The sequence below is a fragment of the Erigeron canadensis genome, chromosome 9, assembly GCF_010389155.1.
Source record: "Erigeron canadensis isolate Cc75 chromosome 9, C_canadensis_v1, whole genome shotgun sequence".
NCBI classification, from domain to species: domain Eukaryota; kingdom Viridiplantae; phylum Streptophyta; class Magnoliopsida; order Asterales; family Asteraceae; genus Erigeron; species Erigeron canadensis.
In genome coordinates, this window is record NC_057769.1 from 30,434,578 (window position 1) to 30,453,854 (window position 19,277).

Genomic DNA, 19,277 nt, shown 5'->3' on the forward strand with positions numbered 1-19,277 from the left:
AAAACATACATAATACTTAAAAAACATTACGAAAACATTACATGACAAATAAAAACATAACTAACATAGTAAATTTAAAATATATAAATACTAAGCATCGGAATAGTCCGAGTCCACAGTACTATCACCGTCGTTACGATGAATGTAACGGTATGGTTCGTTTGACCCAACAACGTTAATAGGTGGAGGAGATACGTACTCCTCCCCCGGGTCAGAGAAGTAAGGTGCATTCTCACCATTACCGACACTGCCTTGCTAGTACTCCCCGTGGCCTAGCGTGTGGTCAAAGTCGAAGAGGCGGTGGTAAGCTGACAGATAACTTGAGTCAGCCAATCCATCTTCTGACGAAGATACGCGAGATACTCACTTTCATTGTGATTAAGAACCTGATTGGGAGCCGTCAACTGGTCGATCTCGGCTTGGTAAGCCGCCTTGTTTTCAGACACGCCCTGAATGACGTTGTTTACTGCAGTGCGGTGTGTGGAGTCGTAATTTAGGTGGACTTGGATCAACATCTTAACATCACGAAGATTCATTGGAGTGTTAGCCATGGATGAAGGTAGATTTTGGTAAAATGGGATTTATATTTAGGAGAAAGTAAGAATTGTGTGTGTAAATATATAGTAGTAGTATATATAGGAAAGTAGTAGTATATATAGGAAAAGTGAAAAGATAAAAAAGAAAAAAAAATAAAATTCAAACGGTTCAAAAATTTTGGAATATAACCGTTGGCACCGCATTCTATTGTTCTCGATTTGTGCAACTTGCGAGTGGTGGAACGAGTGGTGTGACCACTCAAACCCACCCCACCACGCGTGGTCGGGCGTTGGCGACGGTGTTCTGTCGTGGCGCCGTGACTATAATGCACCCACCATCCATCCATTGCCAACCCCCTTAGCAACTTTACAAGGGTTTACTCGAAACATCTCAAACAAAACAAGTACCAATACCTTCAAACACTCCAAAACTATCCAAACTAGTCAAACACGTACGACAACAAGGACACAGGATCCTAATCTGCACGTAACTTACAGAAAATCCAAACCCGGATTTATTTGTAAAATTTAAACCACATTTCACAAAACTATCTCTCACGTCCGTTTAAACGCAAGATTATCGCTGCTTTCCTGCACTACTTTTTCAGTCAATATACACACATATATAAAAAATAATATAAAATTAATAATATATAAATAATCGATGAGAGAGAAAAAAATATACGTCGGCAAGTCATATTTATAATCTGATTTTTCTTCCATTCTTTTATAATCATTTCACGTAATTTCTCCAAGTTTTGTGATTATATATATATATGTTGTATATATCTATAATATCTATATCTATAGGTTGAAATATTGACTTGTGATGAATTATCTAACTATCAGGTAAATTATTGGAAGCTGATGCTGGATAATTTATGTGTATACAATCAAAGATGGATTTGGTAACTAGTTGCAAGGTATTTTAAACTTTTTGTTATAACAAATTTTGTTAGCAATTTTTTAATTTTATGTGAAGAATTTGATCTTAATGTTTATTAAGTTCATTTCAGCTTCCTGTATATATATACCTATATATTATATATATATGTATGTAATACTAGTATGTGATAAAGTATGATTTTATCTTATTTTGTTAAAAGTTTGAAATGATTTAGTGCGTATTTTGATTGTTATTGATGTGGCGTACTTTTAAATGATATTTATGTGTGTAAAACTGTGATGAATTTTTAAATCTATCGGACTTTCTATAGCATGTAACGTATGATGTAGCGCCAGCTAGGATGACGCGGCTGCTTATATGGCTGCTGTGTGAGTAATTTCTTTTTGGAAAGTTGAGAAATCACCGATTACTTGAACAATGTTTGATAAGTTGGATATGTTAAAATGCGTTTTGCCCTTTTTTTGTTTTAGCAATTAAAATGACTAGAGATATGTGCACAATTTCCATTGACTATTGTTTTGTCAGTTTGGTTGTTTTTATAGGTCTATGCAATTGGGTGAGTTAGTTGTTTAGAAGTCGAAGCATATAAATTTGTTCTTCGCTATTCCAAGTAGTTCCAATTAGGTTGTGATCATAGATTTTGAATAAGTCCAATATCCTTCCGTTTTCATTTAGGAATGATTCTAGTCCATGAGTTTCATTTGGTAGGCTGGAGATCTTGTTGGTTGATACTTTATAATTTGTTATGTGTGTTTTGTACCCCATATGTATGGGAAGTGAATGTGAGAGTATGTCTATTTGGATATGTGACAACCCGCAAATTTTGGGTCAAGTTTCTTTTACTCCAACAAAATTACAAGCTAAGCAAATTTACTATTTGATCTTCCTTTAGAATGTATACAAATATAGTTAGTGATATGAGTTCATGGCTATGTAATCAGATTTATGAGAAGTTTAATTATTTTTAAACTCAATTAATCTATAGGCTCAATATATATATGTAACTCAGCCCATTCTACCTTGTGCTTGCGTGAATCTAGTAATATTTTTAATCTTGTAAATCGGCCCTTAGGAACAATACATACAAGCCTTCTATATCACCAATTTAGCATTAATTTACTACCCTAAATCTCATGAATTCAGCTCTTACAACTTAAATCGCAGCCTTCTAACTTAACTTCTCTTCTTCTTGGTCTTGGTTCCAACATCACTTTAATAAATTAATCTTGACCACATTTTGTTTAATCACGAAAACCTTATAGTAATATCTTCATAAAAGCCTATGAAATCAGTTTAATAACTCTCATCAGTCCTCAAAGTGGCAATTCTCATGAGCTTAAGTGTTAAGTTACTTACATCCTATTCTTCTACGTACAAAATTCTATATTAATACTATTGATTAGTCCCCATAAGTTTCTGATTTTAAACATCATGTAACATAAGCTTAATCACCACTTTGTCACTTCCATGACCCTACTTGTCTAAACCTTGAAAGCTACTTGTCACCTCCTTGTCCTCCCTAGCTTGGTGGCCACGCTTCAACACCACCAACACCCATCCGTGCTTTGCTATAAATAGAGGACTTAAAACCTCATTCCAACTCACATCAAGAACACAAGGTAAACACCAAAGACCTCAAGGCTGGAAGTTTTCCAACGCAACAAAACTTTCGTGATCTCCTTTTATATTACTACCATAACGAACGAATGGCCGACAAGACGTTACTCTTGGGTTTCGTATGTGAAAGCTGTTAGGTTTCAAGTGTGCAAGGGCTGTTTGAAACTGATGTGAAGGAGGAGAAACGAGGTGGTTGCTCATGGTGATATGGTCAAATGACGATCGAAGAGTGGTCTTGTTGTGGTTTCTTAGCTGCGTTTTGTGGCCGTCGACTTGCAGCTGCTCTTTGAATAGAAACGGAAGGAGCAGATCGATTCTTGTCTTGCTGGGCATGCATAATGAAGTATAGAAACTAATTATGAATAGCATTAAACGAGAAGTGGAAAGTATATAGTTGCATGCAACTTAATTAGCACATATAGATGTCATAGTATTTGGATTTAAATTCATGTGGGCTTGGGAAATCTGCTATTAGCTTGGATTAAAGAACCTAGTTTCGCCATCACTCACAGTCATTATTGTATTCACTGCCGCTAGAGGTGAGTTCATAGTCCCCTATTATGTTTTAAACTGTTTTACTTCGGGGCTGAAAGCATGTTTAAACGCATTTTTAATCAATCTTATAAACTTGTTTTGATATGAACTTGAACTAATGATCTTGAACTAATTTGGAACTTACATATTATGAACTGATGATCTGTACTGGAATGTACGTTGACATACTTGATTGTATATGTTGTGCCTAAGTGCTATCGTTCGAAGTCCCCTGCACTACTAATTAATTCAATCACCCGAATTGTGACTGTAGGTATTTATGGATAGCGTTATTTAGGGTAGAACAATCCTCACTCACCCACCGAATCGGGTGAGTGCATAATACCTCTTTACCATACTAACAATAGAGTATGGGGTTGAGGGGCGTTTAACGAGCAAAGCGGTTTAGTAGTGTGCTTACGACATTAAACATATATATATACAATCACTCGTGGACGAACTATAGACGTTATATTACTTCACACTATTGTGCATTGAAACTGAATGTACCATTGTGCTTGACAAAACATCTTTTATACATGAACTAAACAAATTTGAAATATCATGTGAACTCACCAACTACTTTGGTAGTTGACCCTTTCAAACTCACATGCTTTTCAGGTCAATAACTGTAACAAGTCAAGCTCTCTCATAACAAGTCTAGATTACTTCATTGGAGTCCTATCACTCACTATTTTGGCTAGAAGATTTCATTGCATATCTTTTAAATGTTGTCTTGTATCATTTGGTCTATGTATCCAAACATGATATATCAATAATATTCCAAAAACGTCTCGTTTTAGAGGTCGTTTGTTATGATTTGTGATTATTATCTTGAGAAGTCACCCTCCCCTTGGTTCCACCTCGGGCGGGTGTGACAGGATAATTGTGGTGAAAGCTGTGTGTGTTTGTATTTGAGTTTGCACAATTGCCTTTTTTGGTATATCTTAAATCTGTCTGACAATCCGATCATTTGATCAGCTATAATGATTTGAGCTACTTTAATTGCTTGTTCTTTAAAAATTGCACATGCTTGACTCTGCGTTTTATATACTATCGCAAGAACTTAGTGAATTATCCTTATATACTCATACTTTAAGTTGCTTGAGGTTGCAATGTGTTAATGCTTATCTGTTTTGGGTCTTCCAGGAAAAATTGGTACATTTTCGGATAAGAGAGCTGAAAGACATCCTTACTCAACTAAATCTTTCCAAGCAAGGAAAGAAGCAGGTAAGATTGTGATTTCTCTTCTTGCAGTTTGTTCTTGCATTAACTAGTTTTACATTCGTAGCTCTCAGATTTGTATGGCCACCTGATTTGGATTTTGTTATTTTGCTTGGTAGTCTGTTATTATTTCCGTCTTTATAGCAGGGATGCTACTTATTTTTTATGTTCATTTGAATGAAAGGCATTCTCCTTATTTATTCTTCATATATTCATTGCTTTTGCCAAGGGCAGGATCCCTGTCTAAATGGTTTCAGTCTGACATCAAGGTGTGTAGTTCATTGTGGGTCTTTGATTTCACACATGGACTAATGGTTTGTTGCCTCAGAACACAAGTTAATCTCTGTTTATTTAAAATTTTGGACTGACGGGCATATGGTCAGCTCTTACTTGGGCATGAAGTGTATATCAGACTCATATGCTCATAGGCTGTTGGAAATTCTTACAAGTTTCTACCTAGCCTAGTAGCCTAAGATATAAAATGATAGATGGGAACACTTGGTTTTAAAAAGCTCGCCTTAGGCTCACTTAAGCCCAAGGCAACCTAAGGCTCAGCTGTTGTCGCTTTGGGTCAAAAGCCATGCGCTTTTTGTACAATCAGCTGTTTTGCTCATGAGTTTTTGCCATAAAACTTGAATACTAGATTGTTTTGTTACATAAAGGTGTTTTTGCTACTTAAAAGGTGTTTTATATGTATATATGAAAGTGTTTTAGTATATTATGTGTTATAACTTGTAAATACTATATAAATTATGTATAAAATTTCTTGCAAAAGTGTGCGCCTCTCGTACGAAAAGCCCACCACTTTTGCGCTTTACATTTTGGAAATGGACCATGACGCTTTTGTGCGTCTATCGCCTTTTAAAACCAAGTGGGAACGTTAGTATGTTTTCAAGGAGAGAGATGGAGTGATTAGATGTTTCTCTTTTGGCTTCTTTCTAATCTTCTACATGTGTAATTAATTGTAGCTAGTCTTTATGCTTTTTTTCTTTTTAGAATTTTGACACTATATGGTTCAATTTACTATGTAGCCTTAGAAATAAATACAGTAATATCATTTGGCAGAAGAACAGAAAGTATAGAGATTGTGCACACATTTGATATGTGTTTCTTTGTATATTTGTTTTTGGTATTTTATAAGTCAGGCTCTCATTTCTTAACTAGGAATTTCTTGCCGCCCAATGGGCGGCGTAAGTTTTTGAAAACGTTTACGTTTATGGGTGGGGTTACAAAAATCACAAATTTATGGGAGACAAAAAATATTGAAACGCAATTTAAAAAAATTACAAAAGGAATATACTAAACCAAAAAATAAAAAAGAGAACCAAAAAAAGAAAAAGAAATATGAAAACTAAATGAATAAGTTATATAAAAAAAACAAATGTTACATGTGAAAAAGGTATAAAAACGAAATGTTTAAAAGAGTACAAAAGAAATACAACGCAACAAAAATTTTTTAAAAAAAGAACAAAAAAAACATAGTAAAATAACAAAATATATAGCATTTTAAAAAGTTATAAAAAAAATTTAAATGTGATAAAGGTATAAAAAAACAAAATGCTACAAAAGATTAAAAAAAACACAAATTATATAAAGTTAGGTGTTTAAAGTAATAAAAGAGAAACAGGAGGGACTGAAAAGTAAAAAGCAAAAAGAAGAGGGGCTAAAATGCGAATACTTTACTATTAAAAAGAAAACAAAAAAATAAGGGGAGAAGGCTTGAGCCCGTGACCTCCACCCCCTAAGCAATAGAGACCAACCACTCTACAAAATCCAATTTTGTTATTATAATTACTAATTCTATTATTTATATTAAAACTGCATCTAAAGACAAAAAAAGAACTGTTCACGTCGTACTCCTTTATTATAGTAGGTAATTTGTGCAAACATAAATAATCAACAATTAATTAATTAGCCTAGGCTGTTGCTCAAAAGAATAATTAATGTAACTATGAAAGTTCATGTCTTTTCCATCTATTAGCATCCCCTGCTTTCATTTTGAGCCCTCAAACCCGTTTGTTATATGTTTGTTGTATTGTTTACTTATTGAACAGTTGTATTGATTAATCTTTTTCTTGTTTGTGTAGGATCTCATTGACCGTATATTAGCTGTTCTCTCAGATGAACGGGGTAAACTGTACTTTACGACTTTTGAGACTTTAAAGATCTATTATGTAGCCCCACTTCAAAATATCTGATTGTATAATAAGCATTATTTTATCTGACCAGGGTAATCCCTTTTACCCAAAAAATATTTTTTATATTGCTTCACAAAGTTTGAATATTCCAAGTGGGTTTCTGAGCTGCATCTAGGTGTTGCTTTTGTTTTTCTACTTGTTTATGCTAAATTTGCATTTTATTTCAATTCAATCAGTTTCAGGGATGTGGTCTAAGAAAAATGTTGTTGGGAAGGAAGAAGTTGCCAAGTTAGTTGATGGCATTTACAGGTGTGTATATGTATATCTTTATCTCTATTCTCCCTGCATGTTTATAGCGTGGTATCATTTGTTCTATCTCATAATAATGTCAGTATGTGCTTGTGCACATCCTTATAATTGATGGAACTATGAATAAGAAGGTGCGCAGTGCCTTTAGGTAGTATCTCTGAATCTATAGCTGACACATCCCCTTTCTGTTGCCACAAGGAAAATGCAGGATTCGGGGGCAACTGACTTGGCATCAAAAGGTCGGGGTGTTTCAGATAGTACTAATAATGCAAAACTTAAAGATGATATTGAAGATAGTCATCAGGTGGAAAAGATCCGCTGTCCTTGTGGAAGTTCATTGAAAGCTGATTCAACAATAAAGGTTTCAGCAACTCTTTTCTTATCCTCTATGTATTAGTGATTTTCTATGATGATGATCAATGCTAATGTGGGTTTGAAGCTCTTAAACTTAAGTGAGTTCTTTATTGTAGTGTGATCTGCTTATCTTTTTAATTTCACTCCAGTGTGAAGATCCAAGATGCAACGTGTGGCAGCATATTGGCTGTGTTGTTATCCCGGAGAAACCCATGGAGGGTATTATACCAACACCTCCCCCAAAGTTTTATTGTGAACTTTGTAGACTTGGTCGTGCAGATCCGTAAGTGCTACTTGTTATTTTGTGGTAAAGGTTTTGTGGTTGCATTCATATTGTCAAATGTGTGAAATTAAAGATTGACATGCTTATAATCCATTAGTTCTAGTTGCAAGTTAAAATAACTCATCTAATTGGTTTGTTTTTCTATAAATGAATTTTCTACCTGTTTACATCTTTGATTGCCTGTATAATAAGAATTAGTTTATGAATATTCAGGTTCTGGGTTACAGTGGCTCATCCTTTATTTCCTGTGAAGTTGGTTATTGGAAACCCCCCAGCAGACGGGTGAGTATTCCTTGTTCTAATTTTGTGCGTTGTAAGCAGCTATTAAGATAGGGAAAATAATTTAAGCAGCCTATGTAACTGTATGTTTATGAAGCATGTAAAGCTTTCCTTTACAAGTTTTAGAATGGCTTGGTATGTTTATTGAGCTCTTTATTTAAGTCATGTTTGTCATGTGTTTCAGTACGAATCCAATGCAGAGTGTTGAAAAAACTTTTCAACTTACAAGAGCGGATAGGGAGTTGTTGGTGAAACCAGAGTATGACGTGCAGGTTGGCCACATAAATTTCCCTTAAAATGACCATAGATCAACTTAGAGGATATCTGATGTGACGCGTTTGATTATATATGTAGGCTTGGTGTATGCTTCTGAACGACAAGGTTTCTTTTAGGATGCAATGGCCACAATACGCAGAGCTACAAATAAACGGTATGATTTTTATCTTATTACACACACTTGTCATATTTGAGTAAATATAATTGGATCTGAATTTGTTCTAGCGCTGGTGTATGCCTTACATTCCTGTTCCTCTATGTTACCTAACAGGCGTACCTATGCGTGCAATAAATAGACCTGGCTCTCAATTGCTGGGAGCCAACGGCCGTGATGATGGTCCTATTGTAAGTTTATCTTCTGTGATGAACAGTTAACTATAGTTGTATTAAAATGCTAGCCATGCTTAGGGGCATGTTATTCTAAAGCTTATATGATAAGAAAGTGCCTCGTTTTGTATTGGCAATTGAGGCATATGGTTTTAGAATTTAATCTGATCTGTATGCATACTTATGCTGATTATTGTTTTTTTTTGGCTTGTTATTTGCCAGATCACACCATGCACTCGAGACGGAATTAATAAAATTTCCGTAACAGGCTGTGATTCTCGCGTGTTCTGTTTGGGTGTCCGAATTGTGAAAAGGCGTACAGTTCAACAGGTGGGAATATTCTTCAAATCAGAATGTTAGTTGTTATAGGTGTTATATTACATGTTGTTACAATGGCTTGTGTTGGTGGTACTTGTTAGTGGGAAGTTAATTTTTTTAGGGTTTTAGTCTGTTCTATACATTAGGTTTTCGCCTTCTTTTATGGTTTGTAATGGTTGTTTGCCATTCTTCTGCATTTTGCAAGCTCTTGATTTTTTATGTTGATCGTTATACTCTCTTATTTGGATATTATGTTTCATTCTGATAATACCTCTTTTTAAGCTGTGGTTTTATGGGTTTTTTTTATGCATCTGTATGTTGCCACTTTTTATTGTGGTGTGAAGTATGATTGTGGTAGAATTTCTACTTCCTATACGATGTTTATGAAAAAAGTAAGAGTGGAGTATATGTGAGGAATAATTTATATAACTTTTCTTGACTGTGTCGCTTTTGTTTCGTCTACTCTGTCCCAAATAGATTCTCAATCTCATACCGAAAGAGTCTGATGGGGAGAGATTTGAAGAGGCCCTTGCGCGTGTTCGTCGATGTGTAGGAGGTGGGGATGCCAAAGAGAACGCAGATAGTGATAGCGATCTGGAGATCGTGGCTGATAATATAGCGGTTAATCTACGTTGTCCTGTAAGTAACACTTTATTTTTTTTATGTCTTGATATGTTGTATTATGTTTGCACTAGAAGCATACCCACACAATGCTTGGTGGTGGATGGGTTTTTAAATACAAATTAAATTATGGTATAAATCAAACTCAAATAAAATTCGTAAATTTCAATTAGTACATGCAACATGATTGGCGGCTGACTTCGACGATCGCAAGTTCTGGATTGTCTAACCCTCTGGTATATAAAATTTTGCTTATTATTTGGTAGTGATATTTCTAAAGATATAGATGATTATACATAATAAATATAGAAATAATATATAAATTAATAAATGGTATGGTGAACGCGTAATTTAGTAATTTTCTTGTACTTAAAAGCTCAAATTTTAAGACACAAGCCAAATGCTTTATAATATACTAGACTAGAATAGTGTTTGTACAATGCACAACAATTGAATGTGTTTTAAATATTTTTTGCAATGAATGCGGCTAAAAGGCTAAAAGGTTGAAGGTGGCGGTGTTCGTGATAGTGGTGTATAAGAAGAGAGTTATAGCCATATTATGCTAGGAAGTTTTTTTTTTGTATATAACTTCTTTACATTACCATTATTGTTATGTTGACTTTTTAATTTATCTTAATATATTAAAATTTTGTTTTAATTTATCTTATTTTGTTTTGACTAATTGATATTGCATTAAATTTGATTAAAATATTTAGAGGGTGTTTGGGATTGCTTTATAAAGTGATTGTCTGATTATTACGTTTGTAAAACGCAAATAGTTTGTATGAAAAAATGATTATCTGCTATGAAAACACAGTTTTGGAGAGGCATGTACATGCATGCTTTTTCAGAATGCAGTTTTGAATATGCATAATGTATTTTGAAAACGCAAAATTTGGATTGTAATCGCAAAACCAAACACCTCCATGGAAGAGTAGAAATGAATGTACTTATAAATACAAGTTTTAAGACACCCTTCAAATGCTTTATAATGTAGTGTGTGTGTGTGTGTGTGTGTGTGTGTATATATTTTGATAGATATAGATATAATAACTATATTATATAAAATGTAGTTAATATCTATATGTTTGCCCTTTAGTATTTTCTAATTTCAGTAAATTAGTAATCATCTTCCTGCTGTTTCTTGCTTGGCTCTTGTAAGCTTGGGTGAAAATTAAGAAATCAATTATATAGATACAGTAAAACCTCTATAAATTAATAATGATGGGACTAAGGTATTTTATTAATTTAGCGAGTTATTGATTTATCAAGTGTTGATTTGCACTAGTTCTCTTAAGTAAGGTCTAGGTAAATTATCAATTTTATCGAGTATTAATTTATAGAGGTTTGACTGTATTATAATTATATATAAAAAAGATAAAAGATAATTATATCTATATGTTAGCCCTTAGTGTGTTTTATAATTTCAGTATATTAGTAATCATCTTCCTGTTGTTTCTTGCTTGGTCTTGTAAGCTTGGTTGAAAATTAATATATCAGTTAATATCCATTCCATAGGTTTCCTTTTAAAACTGTTGATAAGATATTCTATTGAGACACCAAAACTTAGTTCTGATTTCTGAAGCTGGTTGACATCACTACATCTGTTATAGATATATTTATGGTATGGTCTTAGCTCACACAGTTTTGCAACTGATTAATCTTGTATGCTACAGATGAGTGGTTCAAGAATAAAAATTGCTGGGCGATTCAAACCTTGTGCTCACATGGGTTGTTTTGATCTTGAAGTATTTGTGGAAATGAATCAACGGTCTCGCAAGGCAAGCAACATTATTAGCCCATTATAGAAATTTAGTCTTCTCTCCTTGTACATATTATTTTTAGAAGCAGGCTCTCTAGTATTGGGTAGGGGTATGGCTGTCTACATCATATCTCTCCTACACCACCACACACTAGGGAGATTGGATTTTGTAATTGTTATCTCTTTATGCATAACAGTTTTATCTTTTGGTTTGGTTGCAGTGGCAATGCCCCATCTGTCTTAAGAACTACTCTTTGGAGAATGTCATTATTGACCCATATTTTACTCGTATTACATCCAAAGTAAGCTTCTGGAACTCTTCATCCGTTTTCTTCCTTAATGATGTGCTGACTCGAGGTTTTATCTTCTTTCTTGACAAAGATGTGTAATTGTGGGGAGGACATGACTGAAATCGAGGTGAAGCCAGATGGATCTTGGCGGGCAAAGTCAGATGTTGACAGAAAGAGTCTTGGAGATCTCGGGCAGTGGCATTCACCCGATGGCACTCTCTGTGTTCCCATGGGAGTGGAGTCTAAATCGAAGCCGGAATCTCTAACACAGGTCAAACAGGAAGCTTTTTCGGATGGTCATAATAAAGGTTTAAAGCTTGGAATGAAGAAAAATAAAAACGGATTTTGGGAAGTTAGGAAACCTGAAAATCTGCATTCACTTTCTTCTGGCAACAAGCTACCGGAGAACATGATCAGTAATGGTCATAAAGCTATTCCAATGAGCAGCAGTGCCACTGGTAGTGCTAGGGATGGTGACGATACTAGTGTCAATCAAATGGGTGGTGGGCAATTTGACTATTCTATCGCCAATGGGGCTGAGCTTGATTCACTTTCTCTCAACATTGATACAGGCCATGTAATTACCACTAATGGGGATGCAGATGTTATTGTTCTCAGTGATTCAGAAGATGAAGCCGAAAACTTAACATCTAAACAAATGTATAAAAACAAAAATCCAAATGCTGAAGGTTTTCCATTTTCTAGTATTCCACTTGGCATTTCAGATCCATATCCTGAAGATCCTTCATTTGTGGCTGGAGGAAGTTCATGCCTTGGTCTTTTTAACACCGCTGATGTTGATTTTGGGGTTCCTTTTTGGTCCTTACCTTCTAGTAATAATGTTGGGCCCAGTCTTCAGTTATTTGGTTCAGATGTGGGACCCACAGATGCGTTTGTCGACATGCATCAAGCCCCTCTTAGTATTCCCTCATCAATGGGTGGCAGCTACTCATTGGATGCTGAAACTTCTATGGGTTCTGCAGCACTTGTCTCCGAATTTTCGCTTCACCCATCAGTGAACGGTGATATAGGCATTGGGTTGGTTGATAATCCTTTGGCTTTTGGAGGTGATGATCCCTCACTGCAATTATTTCTTCCCACAAGACCTTTGGAAGATACAAACCCCACTGAGTTGCCAGATCAGCCAGCTATGTCAAATGGTTTTCGCAATGATGATTGGATATCCCTCAGCCTAGGTGGCGGCTGTGGCAGTGGCAGTGGGGTCCATTGTGAACCTGACGCTGCCACTGTACCTGCCATTGATTTAAATCCAAAACAGCAACCTTCTTCCAAGGGTGGTGCGTTGGACTCGTTAGCAGATACTGGTAATTTTCCAACTGCAACATTTTCCCTTTTTAGCTGATACATTTGGAGTTAGATCATATGTAGTAGAGGGCACAATTCCAACCAGTTAACTTATGAATGAGTATTACTTTCTATCTCAAACTGGTCGAATGCAGAATTTTAGCTACGAGAGGAAAATGTGTTACACTTGAAGCCTGTTTCTTATACGGACAAACTCCTAAAATATTTATATTCAACCATTAAGTTATTATTCTAATAATATTGTTTCTATAATTAGCGAATTCATTATTTCTAAGTTGTCCTACTAGACAGACACAAAGTTTTAGTTGGTCGCCTGTATTTAAAGATGTCCCCTATGAATTCAAACCTGTTTTCTGCTTTTACCCAACCCATTTCTCTCTGTAACTTTACTTTCAGTATAGCTATTTTCAATGTTGTATCTTTATTGGAGACGTAATTGTTAACGGTCATTATAATTCCTGCTAAATTTTGGGGCTGTTGCTTTTTTGAATGTGCAGCTTCTTTGCTTCTTGGGATGGGCGATAGTATAACTGGTAAGATAAGTAGGAAAGGATCTGACAGCCCTTTCTCATTTCCTCGGCAAAAACGTTCTGTCAGACCACGATTGTATCTATCTATTGAATCAGATTCTGGAGAAGAGAGATAAGCATCGTGTTTTAAATTAGCCCATTCGTTGCACATGTTGTCTGTATACCGTTGACCAGCATCTTGGCGTCAAGAAAGGTTAAAAAATGTGTCGGGTTGCCATTTCAAACTCTCGTTGGTCTGGTGAGCTTGGATTTTAATTTAACCAGCTTTTAACATTTGGAATACATGGCTTATATCTGATGGTTTGCCCAAAAAACCCTCGTATAGATTCTTCTTTTTCTATATACTGAATTGTAACATTCTAATAGGCTTTTAGTACTGTAGAGTTTAGATACCTTCTTCATAGAACAGGTTCCCTTATAATATTTTATAGTGAGAGAAAATTGCTTGTAAATGTCTTCAACTAAAGACATCCTGTTATTTAACAGAAATGTAGCCTTTTTACCACATAAATTGTTTTAAGTTGACTTATGGCCTTATGATTCTGCCTATCTTGTCAGCACAGGACATGAAGCCAATTATCCAGTAAATGCTATTCCTTCAACCTCTACCTTGCCCACACTCTCATTCATCCTGGATTTTGAACTTGGAATTAGTGATCTTCGCCACTATCTATCAGTTGTACAGATTTTTGGTGTTTATAGATTATTGTTGCAGTTAGTGACAAAACGTGTCAGAGGTGGTTTAGAAATTGTTCTTCGATGATACATATTGGCTTTAGGTAAATAAGATGGCTGGACAAGTTATGGGCATGGGTTTGTGGTCTTCTTCTATTGAGTATTGTTGATGGAGAAGATCAAGTGGTCTTCAGTCAGAATTTATCCAAGGTTTTGCATCACGCCTCCAAATGTGCAAAAGAAACCATTGGTTTTGGACCCACTCAATGGGAGATGATAAACTCCAAAGAAACCCACCCCACTCTTAAATGTTCCATTGTTTGGTGGCTTGCTGTAAAAATACTTGTTGGATTTGGACATGAAAATTCCCTGCTTCTAATCAGCGGATGGCGAAGATGACTGCAAAAGATGAAATGAAGACTAGGATGGTAGTGTGATGTATCAACGGTTAATCATGTACATGTGTGAAACTTGTTCTTGAAAAATGATAAGCAATAGAAGGGGATGAAATGAGACCTGGGATAGTAGTGATATATAACATTTAATCTTCTACCTGTGTGAAAACATGTCCTTGAAACAATCATTTAACATAGGAGAAGGTTGAAATGAGGACCAAGATAGCAGTGATGGATCCACCAGGTACCTTTATGACAGCATATCCTTATGAAAGCTCGTTAAAAATAGGGGGAAAAACGTTAAGAACCATTTCCTTACGCAGGTTTATACAGAGTCTCCGAGAATTAACAAGAAGATTACTAAAATACAGCAACTGAAGGAGGGTACGTCATGGGGTTAAAAAGAATAAAATTAAGAAAATTAAAATCGGAAAACGGTCATAAGCTAACAAACTATTAGCCACTTCTGCAGGTAAAATAATTGTCCGGTTTTTATCCACTGGTCTTCATTATCTATCTAGTACAGCTTTATAAAAGATAACAATAGATCCCTTTATTTGGCGTGACATTGTTCAACACTTCAAGTAACATGGATCTGGTTCCAGCTTTCTTAATATTTTAATGGCTAAACAGCTCAGTAATCAACACCGCCTATTATCATAGACTAATCATATATGGCAGATTTCTTGAAAGTCATGTATGTTGATGCATTTACCGTTCAAAAGGAAACCGGCCAGTCTGATTTTTTCTAATCTCATGACTTGGGGGTAAAGTTTTATATGGATCCATCATAAACAAATAGGGTTAATTTATCAAAAGAATGAATGTAACATTTATATCGATAGATTTTTGTCTGCGAAAGAGTTAAATAGTTTGTCAAGGTTGGTTGATGTTTATAGAATTGGTTATTTTCAATTACTATTGTTTTTGTGTATTTTGTTAATAAACAAAACATAAACAAATAAGAGCAATAATCAAACGTATGCCAATGAACGTTAACGAACAGTTAATTAAAATCTTCCTAAATGGATCGAAATGAGCTAGTTGATGTAAGTGTTCACTCATCTTTTTTTAAAGGTTAATTTTGCTATAAAACTTCGTCTTAACAGTCTGTTTTCAGCTTCTTGCGGTGTTGCGATTCGACAGCGGGAGGTTTAATATACGTTGTCTTAACTCCCTCGAAGTAGAAATGTCTATTTCAAATATCCGATGAAGGGAAAACACCCCACTAATCCGTTCGAAGGTACGACGATTAATAGGGGTAAACCCTGTAGACTTAACCTGGGAATACCCAAGTCAAGCTCTCAAAAAGGGACTTAATTTGTATGTCCTTTTTAAGGCTTGAACTATGCCTGGCAGTGCCGGCTTAACGTTTTCGGTGGCTCTAGGCTGGATGAATTTCGGGGCCTTTTAAAAGTCTTTTACAAAAAACCTTTTCCACCTTAAAATCAGTAAAAATATGCATCGAAAACGGTTTAAAATATACAAGATATAAACAAACTTCATCTTTATGCTTTTTTTTTTTACAAATAGGTTCATTAAACATTTATTAGAAAACAATACATATTAATCAAACATAATGATAATCATTAAATATAATAAAAGAGAAACAACTTATATTAGTTTTATTGAATTAATATAACTAACCTAATAAAGCAGAGGGATGGAGCGGGAAAAGACGGACAACGAGAGAATGAAGAGCGTATATAACTTGACCAACGTTTTACGCGTTGTTGATCGAAACGACGATGTTTTGGATTTTATCTAGCACTTCGCTGTTTGTATTTGTTCAATTTTACTAAGGTTGTTTTATGTTTCTTCTTTGCCGTCGTGCATGTTTTCCTGATAAGAAGGAGGTGAAGATAAAAAAAATAAAAAAATTGAGTGGACTTATTTTTTGGGGGGCCTTAGTATATCGGGGGCTCTAGGTCTTCGCCTAAGTTCAATTAGCTATTAAGCCACCCTGATGCCTAACAATCAATACCCAAACCAATTAAATTGGGTCTTATTGGGTCTTATTTATACATCTAATTTTATCATCAAAAATTGAGCGGGTCGAGCGGGTATTATGATTTTGAGTGATTGGATCTTCTACTGCTCTTTAATTACTGCGTGATACAAACACAACCTATTTTCCCACGTTGGCAAGCAACATATCCATATTCCATAATCAATTCTTATCTCTTTTCTTTCAATTTAGGGGTGTTTGGTATTGCGTTTACAAAACAAAATCTGCTTTTTCAAAATAGATTATGCGTTTTTAAAACTGCGTTTTGAAAAGGCATGCTGGTACATGCTTCTTCAAAACTGCGTTTTCATAGCCAATAATCACTTTTTCATACAAACACTTTTTTAGATTATTTGCGTTTTATAAATGTAATAATCAGATAATCATTTTATAACACAATTTCGAACACCCTCTTAATTTATCAGGTTATTGTTTGTTGATAATCTATTTAATTTTTATTTTTTTTTATAATTCTTTTTTCTCCAGCTTTATTTGATCACGTCATTGTTCGTGGATAACATAATTGATTTATATTTTTTTAATATACTTTTTCTTTCATCTTTATTTATCATAATACTATTTAATTGACTTTTAACTTTTTAAAATTATTTATGATAATATTACTTCTTGATAATATAATGGAGATTAAAAAAACAAAAAAGAAAAAAAATAACGGGTTGACCCGCACCCAATCCGCACCCGTTTGACCCGCATTCCTGTACAGACCCGCTTAGACCCGTACCTGTTTCGACCCGCACCTGTTTTGACCCGTTACCCAAACCTGCCCAACCCACCAATTTTTCCAGGTCTAGCTTGAACACATGACCTCAAGCAAGAGAATGACCTTTTAACCATTGAAGGAAAGCTCAAGGCGGAGAAAAAAATGAACGTATTAACAATATAAGTCATTTACAATTCATTGACGACGAACAAGAGAGTCGTTGAGTCTAGCATTACTTAACACTATAAATCTTTAGTTAAAGGGATAATACAAGATTAAGTGTCCAATTAAAAAGTTCTCTGTATAGGAAACAAAGCTTATGCAACTAAAAGCAAAAAGAACGATACAACAACCTCCTAGCCAAAATGAAACAAACAATATTACAATCATAATAAGGTGTGATGTTTTGGCATGAAATCAATATGTTAACAGTATACCTAATTTTACGTATACTGAACATGTTTAAAAACCATACAGGATATTGTGCCATGTATCTCAGTATCTGATATAGCGCCAGTAATTGATCAGTGTTGATATTGATATTTTGATACTATACTTAAGCTAGACCCAAAGTATAGAAGTGTGCCACGCCAAAATGTTCAGGTGCAAGAAACTTTCAAGTCTCTTAACTTCTGTTTAAAAACATAGTTGAAAACAAATTCTTTATCTTATCTTAGTTAATATTCCAAGCCCAATTATATGAAAGAATGGGGCACTCGTGTGTAAAAGTACATAATTCAGTTAATGAGTTGCATTTTTTTTGTTAACAAGGAAGTCAACCTTAATGGGTTAATTAAATTAAAGTCATCAAAAAACTATCTTAGTACATATGATCCGCTGTAAAGTTTGCCTGTTAGGGCCTAGTTTTTAAGATTGTCTATTTTAGTTCGTTATGCCTGACCAATTGACCATCCATAATCATGTTGCATATAGAATGTCGGACATAGACTCTTATATGAAGTCTTATGCCAATTTCATTTTTAGAATGTTACAATCATTGAATAAATTTGTTAAAGACATAGTAACAACACCTATGGTCAAAAATCGACCTGTAAAACTTTCAATTCAAGTCCATGATATCATACTTAAGGCCTTAAGGGTAAGTGATGTGGTTTAAGAAACGTAATTAAATTTAAAGTTTGAAAGGTATATAAAAACATTATGTGACTTGGTTGGTCAAAGTAATCAATGCTTAAAAGACATCTATGGAATGGAAAATGATTGATAAATCTAAATGATGGGGCATTGTCTGAACTCAAAATAGAATATTGGTGCCTGAATCAGGGTGGAGCTAGTAAGGGGACTGAGGGGTGCTTAGCCCCCGCCAACCATTCATGCTTTCCATTGCAAGGCTAGTTCATAACCAATTAATATAAATGTCTTTTTGAAGCAAATCACTCCCAACTTATAAATGTTTGATTTCTAGCTATGACTGTTCAAGTAAAACTTTTATATTTGGTCCATGAAAGTAAACCATTATAATAAAATTCTATTTTCCTAACATTTATTAAATTGTTATGTCTTTCACATTATATTGTATACAACGATCGGGAAAGAAATACGGTTGAGCCCCCCTCAACGTGAAATCCTGGCTCCGCCGGCTGAATGGTTTAGTGCTTTGCTTAGGTTTGAAACCCATGAATCAGATAAGTACTAATGCAGTTGGTTTAAGGTCGTCCTTGAAACTTAACGAGTGGAAAAGAGACATATATGTATGTTATAAGATCACACACAATCTTATCCGTACATAAATAAGCAAAGAAAAGAGGGGAAGAATCAAAGAAATACAATATAAAAGTGTGAACATTTTATGATACATGCACTTGACTACACACATGGTCTAGAAA

General features: G+C 34.8%; 1 protein-coding gene across 1 annotated transcript; it reads left to right on the top strand.

Annotated features, from left to right (window-relative positions):
- Window positions 1–1,168: 1,168 nt before the first annotated feature.
- LOC122581015 (E3 SUMO-protein ligase SIZ1-like) lies at window positions 1,169–14,870 on the top strand. The gene is made up of 17 exons (XM_043753155.1): window positions 1,169–1,278; window positions 1,386–1,459; window positions 4,744–4,824; window positions 6,906–6,948; window positions 7,193–7,265; window positions 7,464–7,626; window positions 7,769–7,902; window positions 8,116–8,184; window positions 8,366–8,453; window positions 8,536–8,611; window positions 8,729–8,802; window positions 9,007–9,114; window positions 9,580–9,741; window positions 11,400–11,504; window positions 11,707–11,787; window positions 11,867–13,100; window positions 13,599–14,870. Exons 2-17 carry the CDS (start codon window positions 1,418–1,420, stop codon window positions 13,745–13,747), a joined length of 2,682 nt encoding a protein of 893 aa, XP_043609090.1. The 5' UTR covers window positions 1,169–1,278; window positions 1,386–1,417; the 3' UTR covers window positions 13,748–14,870.
- Window positions 14,871–19,277: the final 4,407 nt, after the last annotated feature.